The 14,075-nt window shown below is 52.1% G+C and overlaps 8 protein-coding genes across 8 annotated transcripts; 3 read left to right on the top strand and 5 right to left on the bottom strand.

Moving 5' to 3' along the window:
- Nucleotides 1-228: 228 nt before the first annotated feature.
- Nucleotides 229-2,380, bottom strand: SCP_0504690 (hypothetical protein; the record flags this gene model as incomplete). Its single annotated transcript, XM_027758533.1, has 3 exons — nucleotides 229-1,762; nucleotides 1,821-2,053; nucleotides 2,111-2,380. 3 exons carry the CDS (start codon nucleotides 2,378-2,380, stop codon nucleotides 229-231), a joined length of 2,037 nt encoding a protein of 678 aa, XP_027614334.1.
- A 349-nt stretch (nucleotides 2,381-2,729) lies between these two features.
- Nucleotides 2,730-4,180, top strand: SCP_0504680 (hypothetical protein; the record flags this gene model as incomplete). Its single annotated transcript, XM_027758532.1, has 9 exons — nucleotides 2,730-2,794; nucleotides 2,860-2,942; nucleotides 3,005-3,138; nucleotides 3,196-3,270; nucleotides 3,359-3,465; nucleotides 3,525-3,608; nucleotides 3,674-3,771; nucleotides 3,839-3,942; nucleotides 4,004-4,180. 9 exons carry the CDS (start codon nucleotides 2,730-2,732, stop codon nucleotides 4,178-4,180), a joined length of 927 nt encoding a protein of 308 aa, XP_027614333.1.
- A 273-nt stretch (nucleotides 4,181-4,453) lies between these two features.
- SCP_0504670 (Ubiquitin-related modifier 1) lies at nucleotides 4,454-4,929 on the top strand (the record flags this gene model as incomplete). The annotated part of the gene is made up of 2 exons (XM_027758531.1): nucleotides 4,454-4,692; nucleotides 4,812-4,929. 2 exons carry the CDS (start codon nucleotides 4,454-4,456, stop codon nucleotides 4,927-4,929), a joined length of 357 nt encoding a protein of 118 aa, XP_027614332.1.
- A 427-nt stretch (nucleotides 4,930-5,356) lies between these two features.
- SCP_0504660 (Respiratory supercomplex factor 1, mitochondrial) lies at nucleotides 5,357-6,007 on the bottom strand (the record flags this gene model as incomplete). Its single annotated transcript, XM_027758530.1, has 2 exons — nucleotides 5,357-5,859; nucleotides 5,914-6,007. The coding sequence occupies 2 exons, from the start codon at nucleotides 6,005-6,007 to the stop codon at nucleotides 5,357-5,359; spliced, it is 597 nt and encodes a 198-aa protein (XP_027614331.1).
- A 618-nt stretch (nucleotides 6,008-6,625) lies between these two features.
- Nucleotides 6,626-7,003, bottom strand: SCP_0504650 (Protein ISD11; the record flags this gene model as incomplete). Its single annotated transcript, XM_027758529.1, has 2 exons — nucleotides 6,626-6,781; nucleotides 6,869-7,003. The coding sequence occupies 2 exons, from the start codon at nucleotides 7,001-7,003 to the stop codon at nucleotides 6,626-6,628; spliced, it is 291 nt and encodes a 96-aa protein (XP_027614330.1).
- A 967-nt stretch (nucleotides 7,004-7,970) lies between these two features.
- Nucleotides 7,971-10,527, top strand: SCP_0504640 (hypothetical protein; the record flags this gene model as incomplete). Its single annotated transcript, XM_027758528.1, has 8 exons — nucleotides 7,971-8,806; nucleotides 8,852-9,431; nucleotides 9,488-9,568; nucleotides 9,616-9,897; nucleotides 9,951-10,061; nucleotides 10,115-10,185; nucleotides 10,243-10,283; nucleotides 10,340-10,527. 8 exons carry the CDS (start codon nucleotides 7,971-7,973, stop codon nucleotides 10,525-10,527), a joined length of 2,190 nt encoding a protein of 729 aa, XP_027614329.1.
- A 460-nt stretch (nucleotides 10,528-10,987) lies between these two features.
- SCP_0504630 (hypothetical protein) lies at nucleotides 10,988-11,566 on the bottom strand (the record flags this gene model as incomplete). The annotated part of the gene is made up of 2 exons (XM_027758527.1): nucleotides 10,988-11,038; nucleotides 11,099-11,566. The coding sequence occupies 2 exons, from the start codon at nucleotides 11,564-11,566 to the stop codon at nucleotides 10,988-10,990; spliced, it is 519 nt and encodes a 172-aa protein (XP_027614328.1).
- A 1,018-nt stretch (nucleotides 11,567-12,584) lies between these two features.
- SCP_0504620 (hypothetical protein) lies at nucleotides 12,585-13,137 on the bottom strand (the record flags this gene model as incomplete). The annotated part of the gene is made up of 2 exons (XM_027758526.1): nucleotides 12,585-12,840; nucleotides 12,902-13,137. 2 exons carry the CDS (start codon nucleotides 13,135-13,137, stop codon nucleotides 12,585-12,587), a joined length of 492 nt encoding a protein of 163 aa, XP_027614327.1.
- Between the last annotated feature and the right edge of the window lie 938 nt (nucleotides 13,138-14,075).

Raw genomic sequence — 14,075 nt, 5'->3', positions numbered from 1 at the left:
AGGCTCCTGCTGCATTGTGTACACTTATATTCTCGTCATCTCCACGCATACTATACGTCCACGAACGTAGTGCCGATTTGTTGTCGAGTGCAGTCGCTGTCCATCGCTCTGTAGATCATTCTACGCGTACTTACCGATCCAGACTTGCTCGTTTGTTGCCCAGGCATAGACTTGCAATTGGATATATCACAAGGACTATTCACATATTGTGAAGACACGGTTCGACGTTCAGCTGTAATCCCGATCCGAGCGCATACCCTCCGCAAGACTCCGTGGATCTACCAGCCACAAAGCTGCCTTCTCCGCTGCAACTTCTCCATCACCTGCGTGCCCCTCCCCATCTTGCGAAGTCGCCTGCGAGCCACCATCTGTGTGCACCTCGTGCTCCCACCCCTGCCTTTGTGTGCCACGCGCCGCCTTCATCTCTCGTAGAATCGCCTTTACGCTAGATTTGTTTGCAGTCAGGGTCGTCCAGCCACGGACTGCACCCCACAGCAGGCTCTGCACGGTATGTGCAGTTAGGCGGGAATTCGCACGTGTCACCACAGCGCGCTGGATCTCACCGTCGTCGTCGTCGTCCTCGAGCTCATCTGCCGCCGAAGCGGGCTCGCCTGCCATGTCACCATCGTCTGGCGTATGTGGGGAAGATGCTGCGCCGGGAAGGGGTATCGTCTCCTGTGCAAGAACGTCTCTGCAAGTCCACGCGAGCAGGGAAAAGAAGGGAGATATCTGCAGTGTATTTTCTCCCTTACCATTGGACTGCGCGGTGAGATCCTGGTCAGGCTCGGATGAGGAAAATACGCGGATTGGCAACAGCGGTATGAAGGCCCGGGAATAGCGCGAGTGGAGCCAATACGCGTCGATGGCCTCGTCGGCGGCCATTGGCAGGCTTGCGGTATCGGGGAAGAGCGCCTGTGCACGGCGTTTCTCGTTCGGACCGCCAATTTTCGACAGGACGATTTTGAGGCAGCGGTCGCGTGCTTCGCGGGTGGTCCAAAACTCGACCGTGGGGATAGAAGATGGTTGGAGACTGACCGTGGGTGATTGAGAAAGATGTTTCCCGGAAGAGCTCGCCAGCGCTGCGAGCCGGTCGTGGATTTCTTGCAGCAGGCCCTTCCCCATCTCCTGCAGCGCCTGATTTATCAGAGCTCGCGAGTGTCTTCCGGGCCCGTCCTCAAAGTCGGTGCTCTCTAGTTCGGCAGCAGCAGAACCCTTGACTGTCTCCAGCCGCTTCCTCTTCCATTCGCGATACTCGGGGGAAGGAACAAATCGCGCGTTGGCTTCTTCCACAGAGAGCGGAAGAGGAGAGTGTGTGATGTCCGAGACAAGTGCAATCAATGTAGAGAGATCGAGGTTAATACGTGTAGTTGGTTCAAGCGGTGGAGGCACAGAAGGGGGCAAAGATTCGGACACCGTCGGGAGGATGGACTTGTCTCGCTCTCCAAGCTGCACGTCGATGCCCATGTCTCGCAACACTTGAATGGTCTGCGCGATTCGGGGATCACGTTCCTTTTCTTTCGCGGGAGAGATTTCGAGGCGCGTCAGACGCATTGTGACATGAGGAATTTCAGGAGTTCCTGCTATGGGGTTCTTTTTTGCAGCTGCCAGAAGTGCACGACCCATGCGCAGGACGGAATTGTCGAACTGGATTTGCGCGAGGCTCGGCCGCTCGCCGCCATGGGGGTTATCAGACTCGTCCTCCGAGTCCGTCAGATAAGAATCGATCTCACGAAACTCGGCGAGTATGCGCGAGTTCGTGATCCTAGCGCGTCAATAATGGCATCTACGGTGCAGGATAAAACAAAGCAGAATTTACGCACGTATTTACGCGAATCCAGTGCCGGCCGTCGTCCGCGACGACGTCCACCTTGACTCCCGGAGGCTTCTGCGAGCCGCGCCGACGTAGATGACTATGATTTTCCTGTTCTGGGAATGTTTTCTCGATGGTGAGAATGGGAGGTCGCGCCAATAAGACTTCGTTCCACACTGAGATCAGGTAAGGTGCATTAGTCGAGAGCGGTGGAAGGGATGCGCATCTGGGATCTGAGAGGAACTACTGGATCCTACGCAGTAAGTCCAGTAGACGAGCCAGCTTTCCTGAGCCTCTCACCTTCTCGGTAGCATCCAGGTCTCGCTGTACGGATTCACGTAGAGCCCGCAGACCGGGAACAGCTTCTTTGGTATCCTCTGCACCGTCCCGTTTGCTATTTAAGCCGATGGAGGAATCGAGTATGGGAGGTCTTGGGAGAGTGGGACCGAAGCGTGCCATGCCATCGTGGACCTCATGAAGTTCAGTACGGAGTATTTGGAGCTCAGGGTGGATATTGGGATCCTGCTGGTGGCCAGATAAAGGCTTGACAACGCTGGCTGTAACGGACATGTTTAATGTCAAGCTGAAACTAGCGTCATGAACCTTGCAGAGGCAGATCAAGCTGCCGCTAAGAGCGCTCTGAGGTAGAAGTCCAGCTATGATAGACTCGGAGAAGATTGAATGACTGCAGTGGGACTCGCTTAGCAGACGCTGGTAGATTAGATCGAAGGCACAACTTGATAAGATTAGATGCATGTGACGTCACAGGACTCAGAGGAGTTGAACCTCGCCTAGGCTTTGCCAAATATGTTCCCGACGTTGTCCAGTCGTTCTCCACCACCTTCCGTGAATTTGGTCTACTTTCCAACATAATATCTCGAACACAAGAGCCTTTTATTTGACCACCCTTCTCTCTCCGATGATGGAAGGTCTTCCCATAGATACCTCCCACCCCGCGGTCAGGGACTACCTTGCACTCGTTCGGTTGGTATACAGTTCTTGCCTTGTCGCTGTACATCAGTTGTTGATATTCTACAAAATGGTGTCAGCTTGCAGGTACTCACGCCGCTTTCTCTGCTCATCAACATTGCGACTGTCATGGTGTGCAGTTTGGTCGTTAGTCCTAGCCTCGGTGCGTATCTCCAATCCATAATCTTACAGACACTCGTGACGATACTGGTTTTCGGACTACAGGCAGTATATCGAATCTTTACCCGGCTTCCATTTCTCCAAACCCATCCATGATTGCTATCTATATCACTGCAATATACATTGGCCAGATTGGATACTGTGTCCTGCTCGTATTGGCTCGAAAGCCGGAGACTAAGGTACTTATCCTCGGAGGTGCTTCAATTTTCCCACAAAATCACTGACCTCGCGTTTAGAAGGCTCTCGTAAAGGGCGTAGGTCTCCCGCTTGTCCTGGCAAATTGGGTCATGGCGGGTTGGGCCATCGCATGGGTGAGGAACATTTCCCTAATTTTTTTGTTTCTATAGTTTTGACGCCTCTTCTACTTATTTGCGTTGAACGAAACATTGCGGATGAAAGGTCCTGCAAGCTTTCCTGGTGTCTACGGTTCTGCAGGGCATTCTGCTTGTGCTCCTCCTGTATGCCAATGCGGTGCTGCTCGTTTATCATCCACCGACAACTTCACGGTATGTCGATTTTCAGAATGCTTAGCAGCATTAATTGATGCTATTTCTCATCCTTGTAGACCCTTCGACATGGCGCTAATCCATGCGCCCATGCGCGCCTTCCTCCTCTGGCCGCTCGGCGTGATGTTCCCCTACAGCCTTTTGTAAGTTCCACGAATTCATCTCATTCAAAGTTGGTGGAGTTACGCCCGATTGCTTTGCTCTACAGCATAACGCTCGGCTTCACCTGGACCCCGGGCGAGCCGCAGCACTACGCTCGCCACCAATGGGCCGGTTTCTCCGTCATGCTTGGAGTGAACTTACTCGGTGCGTCCGCTTCGCTGTCACACAAAACGATAGTGCTTCCCGAATATTGACCATGGGGGCGCTGCAGGGCTGGTCGTCGACGTCTTCCAGCGCGACATCGTATGGTGCGTCGCTGCGAGCTGGATATGCGCGAGTATATGGAGCCTCAGGCCGAAGCCATTCCCTGTATTTGTGCGCCGTTCTGAAATTGACTTCGTTTCTGTATTTTTGAACTGATCTTGCGTTTGCATAGATTACGGTCGTGCTTTTCACGATTATCCACCCACTCGCGCTCGTCGCGTCTGCACTGTGGGTTCGCCTGCGCGGGAGGCATCCGAATGGTGCCATTGCACTACCGCCTGATGAGGAGCAATCACCGAGAGAGGAGAGGCCGCCTCGCGAGGTGGATACGGACGCGTTGTGGGGGTGATTTTGCTGACATTCAATAATTGGAGATCGGTGTATTGGCGTCGTAGCGAAGTTATAAAATGATTGTTGTACGCTACCGTTGTATGCTACCGTAGCACTTTGTAATCATTTTCGAACCATAGGTATGCGTTCAGATCTCTCGGCGAAGGCGTTGACTCGATTTCCCATTATGGAAGATCCCGACGGGCGTTTGGTATTTCTAGTGCCGGCGCTTACTGTAACTTGGAACCCATACACGATCTCTTTCCTGGCCGCTGTGTTTACGGTGTAATTCATGTCCGACGCTCCAGAGTCTACGATCTCTCTGAAAGTCGAGTTCGGTGGCGGGCTTGAGCTTCTTTTCTCCAACCAGCGCACCCACAACATCTCGCTTCCCGCTCAGGTCCCCATTTCTGCGACGGGTGGTGAGGGGAACAAAGGCACTAAATCCGTGGATATCGCGTATTTGATTCTGTGGTTGCGAGATAATCTCCTCAAGGAGCGAGAAGAGCTATTCGTGGAGAACGGAACTGTGTGAGTCTTTCCGTCCTGCATTACTGATTTTCGCCAGATATCGTTCTTGGTTCAATTTCCACCGTTCTTGTTCTCTTTTTGCATGATCTCTACGGAAGCTAATGGTTCAGCGTGTGTAGGCGTCCTGGTGTGCTGGTGCTGGTTAACGACACTGACTGGGAATTGGAGGGCGAAGGAGAATATGGGCTAAAGCATGGAGACGAGATTGTGTTCATATCGACTCTTCACGGAGGATAATATTTCTAACAAAATTCTTGCCATTATATCTTCCAAGGTGTCTATGAGCACCGCAGGTGTGTAACTTACATCATGGCTTTCTGGCTGAAAGAATTGATTAATCCTGCAGGCCGCCGGTAACTTGCAAAGACAGTCTGACATGCCAAGTGTGCCAACTGAACATCCTTGTGCGGCAGCAACTCGGACCACATGATGTTTTGCACAACGTCGTATCACCGTGGTAAGGAATTGCCAGGCGGTAGACACGGATGCATCAATACGACGAGCCGAGATTATGATACAGTACGATACGGGATACATTTTTTCTGGCGGTCAAAGCAATCGAGCGAGTGCGAGTGCGAGTGAGAGTAGGGGGCGAGGTGGATTGTGGAATGCGTCTCCAGCAGATGTTCATGAGTCTCCTCCACGTTCCTGCCGGAATAGAACTTTACGAGGTCTTCGTTTTCGATGAATCCACTTTCGCTGTGGATGCTGCAGCAGGCGGGGTGCTCGCGATAGAAGGGCTAGCCGTTGTCGTCGTCGCCGCCTCACTCGTCTGTGCCGGCTTTGTCTCCGCCTTGTTCCCGCTGAACCCAAGCCATCCCCACCAGCCCCCATCGCTCCCACTCCCGTTCCCGCCCTCGCTGGTCTTCGGCGCAGCCGCAGGTGTGCTGACGCTCGTCTGGCCGGTCTCGAGGCGGTGAGCCTCCACCGCCGCCTTCATGCGGGCCTCGAAGGCGGCACGCTCGAGCATTGCATCCTGTTCGCGCGCGGTCTTCTCCTGCTTCTTCTCCTGCTGCTCCCGGAGCATGAACGACCCGGCGACGATTGCCGCGATGGTGAGCCCCTGCGCGATCACACGCGCGCGCAGCCAGTGGTTCATCGACGTGCTCTTGCCCTGCCGCATCCGAACCGTCGCCACCGTCAGCGTGACCGCCGTCAGGGCTGCACCTGTGGCGCGGGGTCAGTGTGATAGAAGAAGACTAAGCCAGAGGAGGGGCGCACCGAGGGGCACCAAGGGCTGCTGTTTAAACTTGCGCATGAACTTCTCCTGATACGTCTCCCCAGTACCTAGCGTCGGCAGTTCTGAGACACTCATGGTGGATCAGTACTCAGTCGTCAGACGTGAGTCGTGTGGATGGGTGTGGGGGAGGTATAGGGAGGACACGATAGGCTATAGACTATGTCTTGAGCTCCACACGATTCCACGCTCGTGGCGTCGGTTGCAGAGTAAACTTCCGCGTTGATCCTGATGAGGTCGAGGTCGAGGTCGAGGTCGATGCTCGACGTGGACGGCGAGCGAAAGTTGGCGACTGCAAGTTGGTCGTTGGGGATCGTGCAGCGGAAGCTCGATCAAGAGGAAGAGTCTGCAGCATCACTCCGAAACAAATTCATTTTCGGCCGGTCTATCCACAGCGCATCCTACAGAACTTTCAGACTTCTACAAACTAGCTACATGAACTATCTAGTGTTGCACAGATTCATGTGAGCCTTGAATACACGCGTGAGAAAGCGAATATTTGTTCAGCATACTTAGATCGTGCAAGCTACAAAACCTGGTGTTACAGAGAGCAAATGCGTGCGAAGGGACAGAAAGGTATAGGGTGGCATCTACATTGCATGCAGATGAGTGGGGTTGTATGCACAAAAAGATCTTGACTCACTAGACATAGGTCTCATAGAAGTGACCACAGCGAGACGAAGCCATCCGGCGAATCTAAGAATCACTCCTCCCCCTCTCAGGTTTCTGGTCCTCTACCACAAGCCGCCATCCACCATAGAGCTGGTTCACGATCGCGCTGCGTTTCAGCACTGCGAGCTCCTTCGTCTTATCATTGTAAAACGTAGACAACTTGGCCGGATCAGTCTCGTTCTGTACATCCGCAAGAGTCGTGCCAATGCAGAGACCAAGTCATCCATCGTGAGCCTTCGGAGATAGTATTCTAGTAGGGTGACGTACCTGGATCTCGTGGAATGCATTCCTCGTCCTGCGCTCGAAGTACTGCCGGAAGTTGTATGAGCTGAACGAGTGCGACGTGCGCAACATCGAGGAGTAGAGACGCAGTAGCGAGTCCTTGGTGGGTGCCGCTGCCATTGCTACTGCGTTGTGATACGGGAAGAGATAGGAATCTAGGATTGTAAGGTTTGCTATTTGTTCGCCATCGGAGGACTCACTGACATCCAGTCACATGATGCATTCACGTGGCTACGCTTTCTTGTCACTGACGTGACCTCTCGCATGCTGCCACCAACCTCTCACTGGGCCGAAAGTTCGAATATTGCTTTCAGTCTGCTTTTTATGTGTCAGTCTCGGTGAATCTTGCATAAAATTTCCCTTTTGCTCTGGGGTATTTCTGATGTGTTCCTTCTCGCTACGTTTTCCGAGGATTTTCGATGCAGGGCTGGGAAACTAACTTACCAACTTGAAGCTCGTCTCCGTGTAGCTATGCTGCACGACGTGGCGAAATTTGAACATATGCTGATTTCGATCGCAGTTCGGATCACTCTGTTCCACATGTTTCCTTCGTGAAGATCCTCGTAAATACTCCTCAGTTTCACCTCCAGAAGACCATTGTGATCCGTTCTATATCGACATGTTTATGACACACTGCCATCACATGTAGGTACTCCTTTATGCTGGACCGCGTGTACGCGTTGTTCGCGCAGTGGCGTTCCGCTCATCAATTACAGGTGAAAATTCGCACGCACAAAGTCCATTGTCTGTCGGTCCAACTGCGACTGCTTCATGGCAGCACCCTCAAAGTCGTATTGGGATACACCGATGAACTATCTCTGCTGTCGCCCGTGGTACGCTTTTCAGAGAGATATCCGCATGTTTTTCAGAGCCAATCAGATAGCTACTATCAGGACGTTTCCGGAAATAAATGAACACCTCTTCCTACTTCTTTGTGCTCCCGAGAATTGTTGTCACGAACACATGTTGTCGCTGCCGCCACAAATTCTATTTAAGGCGAAATCGACGAGTGGCAAACGTCCTCTTTCTCTCTTTCTTCCTCAACCACCTGGCCACCGTTCTTCAAGTCTGCGACTGTCCCCTGGTCATGCCGGGGCGTATTCGTGATCGCGCTCGAAGGGTGTTGAAAATACGCTCGCACTCGCGCAGCTCGCTCCTGATTATTTATTCCGATGGTGCTGGAAACCCGTCTGCCACCGAGGAGGAATCTGGCCAGCCCGGGAGTGACTATTTGATGCCGTATGACTCGACCGCTGGAGCACAGCGAGACCACTCGAGCATTCGAGCACGCCAGGAACGCAGCTCGACACCCCGATTGTTATCGGGAGCCACATTTGCAGATCTGGACCTACCAGATGGTAGTAGTTACCCTGCCAACTTCCTGGAACTAGATGAACTTGGACCTGACGACTATCCTGAGATCCTCGAGCAGCGGATGGAAGCAGGTATTCCTAGTGGAGTGAACGTCAATGGAATCTCCGTCCCTGCTACATCCTCACATGTCGCCATCCTGGCTATGCCTAATGAACCTAAACGTAGAGTCATGTGGCGTTTGATGAGGATCTCCGATGTGGATGGGGGTCCGCCGCAGGCCACGCATGAGCGCGTCGACGCGCTCTTGCACGTCGATCCTCTGGCTGCCGCGCCTGTCCGGCCTTCTCGTTCGCAGGTTCCTACGCATGCGTACCTTGTAGACCCTGCCCTCTGTAGGCAACTTCGCGCCCGCGAACTACAGGCCACAGTGGGTAGTATGGACGGGCGTTCTGATATCGAACCAGATTCTTGCTCTTCTCTAAGGCCCACTCCTTCCCTTGTTGCTATGTTTAACTGGCTTGATGACCCAATCCAGCGTCGCCACAAGGTACTACCCGCCGTACCAGTACAACGACTGGACAAAGACCTTCCCCCACTTCCTGCGGATGAGTGAGTAGTACTTTGTCTTATTGTCTCATGCTGATGCCTGTGCAGTGATTCTGAAAGTGTCGTGGCGCGAGCTCCCCAGAGCGTGATGGAGTTGCCTGCTGCCCAAATCTCCACCGGCTCAAGATTGATCCAGCTTGAGGAGATCATGGAATACGTCAACTCTCCGGATGAGGAAGGTGAGCAGCTTCCGAACCAATATATCCAGGCCGGTGGAATGCAAGGAGAGGTAGTCCAAGTTGCCAGACTTCGAGCGAGGGCAGGGGCCAGCCAACATGCGCGATCCGGGGACAGACTAGGCAAGTGGGCTGTCCATCAATGGAACTTCTTGAAGGTACCTAGTGACACGGACAAGAAATGGATGTGCGGCGGATTCATCGGGAAGGGAGGGTTCGGCAAGGTATACCTAGTATACCATATTCCACAGCGGCAGCAGTTGGCGATTAAAGTCATACAGTACAGCCAGGGTCTGTCTCCGGCTGCTTGCCGCGGAGCGGTGAACGAGATAAAGTTGCTTCGGACCGTCGCCTCAGCACCGAATGGCCCGCCGTCGTTCCTTTTGACTCCGTATCTTCAGCACGATCGATGGTATTGGCGGGCTTCCGGTGGCTTTCTGAATATCGCTACGGTATGTTGCTGCACTTCGTTACATGTCCTCAATCTCATCGTTTCATAATTTATCAGAACTTTTGTATGGGTGGTGAACTGACCCAGCATCAACGCAGTATATCCGAAAGCTCATTACGGTTGGTTGCAGCAGAACTTGTGAGTAGAAGAACTTGATGCAATGTCACAAACTGACCTCTCCCCAGGTGATTGGCATCGAAGCCCTGCATAACTTTGGATGGACACACGGTGACCTCAAGCCCTCAAACGTTCTCATCGACGAGTACGGACACATTGTCATCAGTGATTTTGGTGCCTGCAGGGAGACCACCGCTATATCCGAGGAGCGGCGTTCTGATGTGATATACACGGCATGTTACGCAGCGCCGGAGCTGCTGCAGAGTATCAGAAATTCAGGTTGCTCTTACGACAGTTCCATTGATTATTGGTCTCTGGGTGTGATGATCGCTACGCTGCGTCTCGGTGACGTGCGTCTGTCTGTCAGTGTCTCGCTATTTTGGGTCTGATGCCCTGCTTCTAGAATTACATCCAAGGCTTTCTCTCAACTATGCTGCAAAATATAGCTGATATTCAATCCCGCCTGGAAAATTTGCCGCTCAAAGTGCCAGGTCTGTCGGAATTCATCACAGATGTGGGTATATCATCATGGCTTCGCACTTGTAACTCAATCGTTTACCTCGGTAGCTGCTGAAAATGGACCCGGCTTTGAGGCTGAAGGAACCGCAGATCAAAAAGCATCCTTACTTCGACGATTTGTAGGTTCCTCCTTGCATATGAGCTGGCGTCGTCTTTCAATGTCTTTGTATCTACAGGCACGGCCGGTGGAACTCAATCAGACGCCGGCAGATACCACGTAAGTATATTAGTCCCTGATACCAACAAAGTTTCTGAACTCAAGGTTGCGTATAGCATTCTCTCACGTCAGGCAGGTCGCGGCGATGGGCCATGGTTTCGACATGCACTTTGAACGTACCACCGATAATCTCCAGGAGCGATACAGGCTGCTTGACGTTCTTCGTGAAGCAGGGCTGGACCCGGAATTGGACGAGTCGTTCGACGTGCGCTTGCTGCATCAGATGGCGACTCATCCCGTATGAAAACGCTGCGAAGCGTAACCCAATATTGTTGGAACGGACACTTATCTATACCGGCGATCGAGTTGATGATCGCGGCACCCTCATTCATTGTATATTTTGACTATCTAATGTTTCACTTGGAGAGCTGGAGCCTCTCGACAAAACGAACCGGCCTGCGTAACATCACCATCCTTTGGGTTCTCGTAGTAACTATGTAATAAGTAAGATGTCTGTAAATATCACTTGTGCTATACGTGTAGTATCTATTATTAACTGGGTGAGGTGTGCAACTGTACATTACGAGGGATTGTATGTAGTATTTATATACAGATTCATGATGCGGTGCATCGTACAAAACATGTCCTTGGACTGGCCGTATAAGATTTGATAAGATAGACATGTCAGTATATGCGACAGAGGACCTGCCAACGGGCGCGAACGCATCGCGAAGATTGTACATCCAAAGGTTGAAGCCCAGCATTCAAGCTTCGAGGGAGAAGAAAACATAGGGAAGCCGAGATGTAGTACATGCCTGCGATGAGTACCAGTTCCTCAGCTGATCGTAGCGGGTTGAGAGTAATGGGTCACATACTTCCGAACCTGATTCCGATTCTTCCGCCAGTAATTGTTTAGGGACACGACGAGCCGTCATGTCCGCCCATTCGCGGCGCACCATGAGGTAGATGCGTTCACTGCGGGTAAACTCGAAGATTGTGAATGTGATATATTGGCGGCCATGACGGTGGACTTCGGTGACAATCCCTCTGCCACATCTGCCCACCCGCACAAGGCGCCCGACTCCAACGCGGGTATGGGTCGGTAGAGCCATACGCCATGGTTTTCCTGGAGTTGGCTTATCGATAGGTCGGTGTATGTACACGGTAATAGTGTCGGCGAAGGTTTCCAGCATGGGGCGGGTGAAGGTGATCTGTTCTTCGAAGATACCCGGCGCCGTGAAGTCGGACGGATGGGGCAGAGTGATGTGAAATCGGTTAGCGATGGAAACAGGAGGGTACACTGGGCGGTATGTGGTCGATGGGACAGCTCGCGAGGGAGGCATAAAGAAGAAAGAGGGGAACCATGGTGCAGAATAGCTTGCCATTCTCATATCCGGGTCTGTAATGAACGTGGGGCGTGTCTCGATTTCAAGGACTTGCTAACCTTGGGGTGCTTTAATGGGGTGCTGTAGCGGGCGTTTGATTAGCCGATGTCAAAGGAAGGGCTGATCTGATGCGGCGGTGCGAGCGGGGAGCGGTGCGAGTGGAAGGAGCGCTCAGATAGTTCGGAACATCTAGATTGTCACATGCATTTGCACCAAAGGAAAACGTACTCATCCCCACAGTGTGACGAATGATGCATTATTTGGTGAAGTTACAGTTGAGTTAGACCGGCATGACGATAGAGTCATAGTCCCGACGAACTCAAGGTCCTTCAGATCACCACGATGCGACTTTAGAAAGCAGCAGAGCGTTCCAGCGTTTCGCAGAACATTGACGCGCGACTTCCGCCCAGATGAACGTCCCGCGGTGAGTTGACTTTCTCCATCTGCACCGCAAATGATGGAAGTGCTATAGATTCGGTATCCCTGCGATTGTGTGCCCTTGTATGGAATGTCTATCGTGTGCCCAGCTGAACCCGGCGCGCACGAAAATGAGAATGTACGTGATGCCGGAGATGGACGGCCAGGTGTTGCAGACAGTGTACTGGACGCTGCATTTCTAGCACATGATGAAGAAGATGGTCCACGTTCTGCTGAAAGATAAGTTGAACAATTTATGAGAGAACTTGAATGGCTCATGCACATATGAAGCGGCACTTTGGACGAATATCCCCAGCACTCGCTGCACCAGACGTGCACCATTGGGAGGAATAATGATGTTGAGAACCAACAAACAACCATGGTGTTGCTGCCACTGCGTTGTTATCCTGGTATGCGATCGCGAGCGCCATAGCCGCCATGAAATCAACTATTCTGTCACATAGCTCACTGGAACATCCGACGTATGCGCAATGTCGTCGGTGAGTATACGCGGCGACACGAGCAGCGACATACACGAGGTCCAGTGCGTTGGAGATGGTCACCAGCGGCCAAATACGTGCCTGAATATGGTGACATCGCGGTCAGCTCCATAATGGGGATCCTTGAGTGAAGTGGCAAAGATGAGAAGGGTAACTACAGCAACGCGTTTGTGGTAGTTCCATGAAGAGGTGGACAAGGATTGTGGAATCACTAGAGCTGCATCTCCTACGGCTAGTGTCACGTCTGCCAAGGAGAGGCCCACAACCTTGGTCTTCGGGGCCAAGTCAGAGTAGAAGGTGAGCGGCGACGCGCCACTGTCAAAATAGAGGCAGGCATCAAATGCCCTGACTACAGTGAGGATTCATTGCTACTGACGCATCACTCGCCTCGTCAATACGGCACTTGAATCGGAAAAGACGGACCCCTGTGATGCGTAGAAACATCTCAATGCCGGCTGAAAACATAGAGTTCCTCCAGACAGAGCGCATATCAGATACACTGAGCTGTGCATTGTACGTCGAGGTGACGAAGAGTAGGAAGAACACGCCATAGAAGAAACTCTGAACGGGCACCGTTGCGAGATTGGCGGAAACCAGGGGTACTTGATACATTGCAGACTTCCTGAGACTGTGAGACTAGGCTAAGACCCAATAGCACGATAGAACGAGACAGACAGGTGCGTTCAATATCCGCCATCTTGATATCGGCTCTCGCCGTGAAGTCGGAACTACAAGTATAGATTGGATACAGAAGTACAGGCGACAAGTATAGCATCTTTAAGCTTCATATAGCAGGAATTTGGAAGTCAAGATCGTCCCGACCGGACATCGCATCGGCGCTTAATGGGCCTTCCGAAGCACCGTAGCTTATTTGGATCACACGACGATCTAAGAGAGACAATCTCGCGTTGATCCTGGGAATGCGGAGTGTCATTGAGGGAGTCCCAGGCTGCTGATGGGACCTGGCACGACATCACTGGCCCATGTGGCAGTGAAAATCGAAGGCTAGGATTTCCCCGTAATATTTTTGGATAATGCTAGACATCCACAGGACAACTGACGATGTTGTTGTTTAGTGTACACCAGAAAGTGTGCAGAGAAGAGCTAAAAACTCATCCAATCGCACTTCGACTAGTACATATTGCTTGGCCATGAAAAGTGCATGGCATATCGCCCTTCAAGTTGTTTGTCTCCGATAGCGGAAATATGAATTTTAGACTTATAGATGGACTCACCTTTGGTATCACCTTAGAATTATCCCTCGGATCAGACGAAAGGAGAGAAGCGATAGAAGAACTTTGCGTACAACTGATCTGCTCGATCAACTCACGTTTTCCGCTTGCACGCATCCGCGAATTGTACAGAAGTTGAGCACTGCAAATTCAGGGCGATAATTAGTTATAAGACACTTCTCGGCAAATTTCTCGATGCTCAAGCTCAAGGACCTTGAAGTTTGTAGTGCACGCGAGACAAACTGGGCGGTGAGACTCGTCGCTGATTGGCTGGACATCTTCGGCAGCTTTCCGGCAGCCGTTCGTTTTATTGAAATA

The sequence above is a fragment of the Sparassis crispa genome (assembly GCF_003851025.1).
Source record: "Sparassis crispa DNA, contig_000004F, whole genome shotgun sequence".
NCBI lineage: Eukaryota > Fungi > Basidiomycota > Agaricomycetes > Polyporales > Sparassidaceae > Sparassis > Sparassis crispa.
The sequence above is the reverse complement of the archived record's forward strand: the minus strand, read 5'-3'. Positions and strand labels throughout refer to the sequence as shown.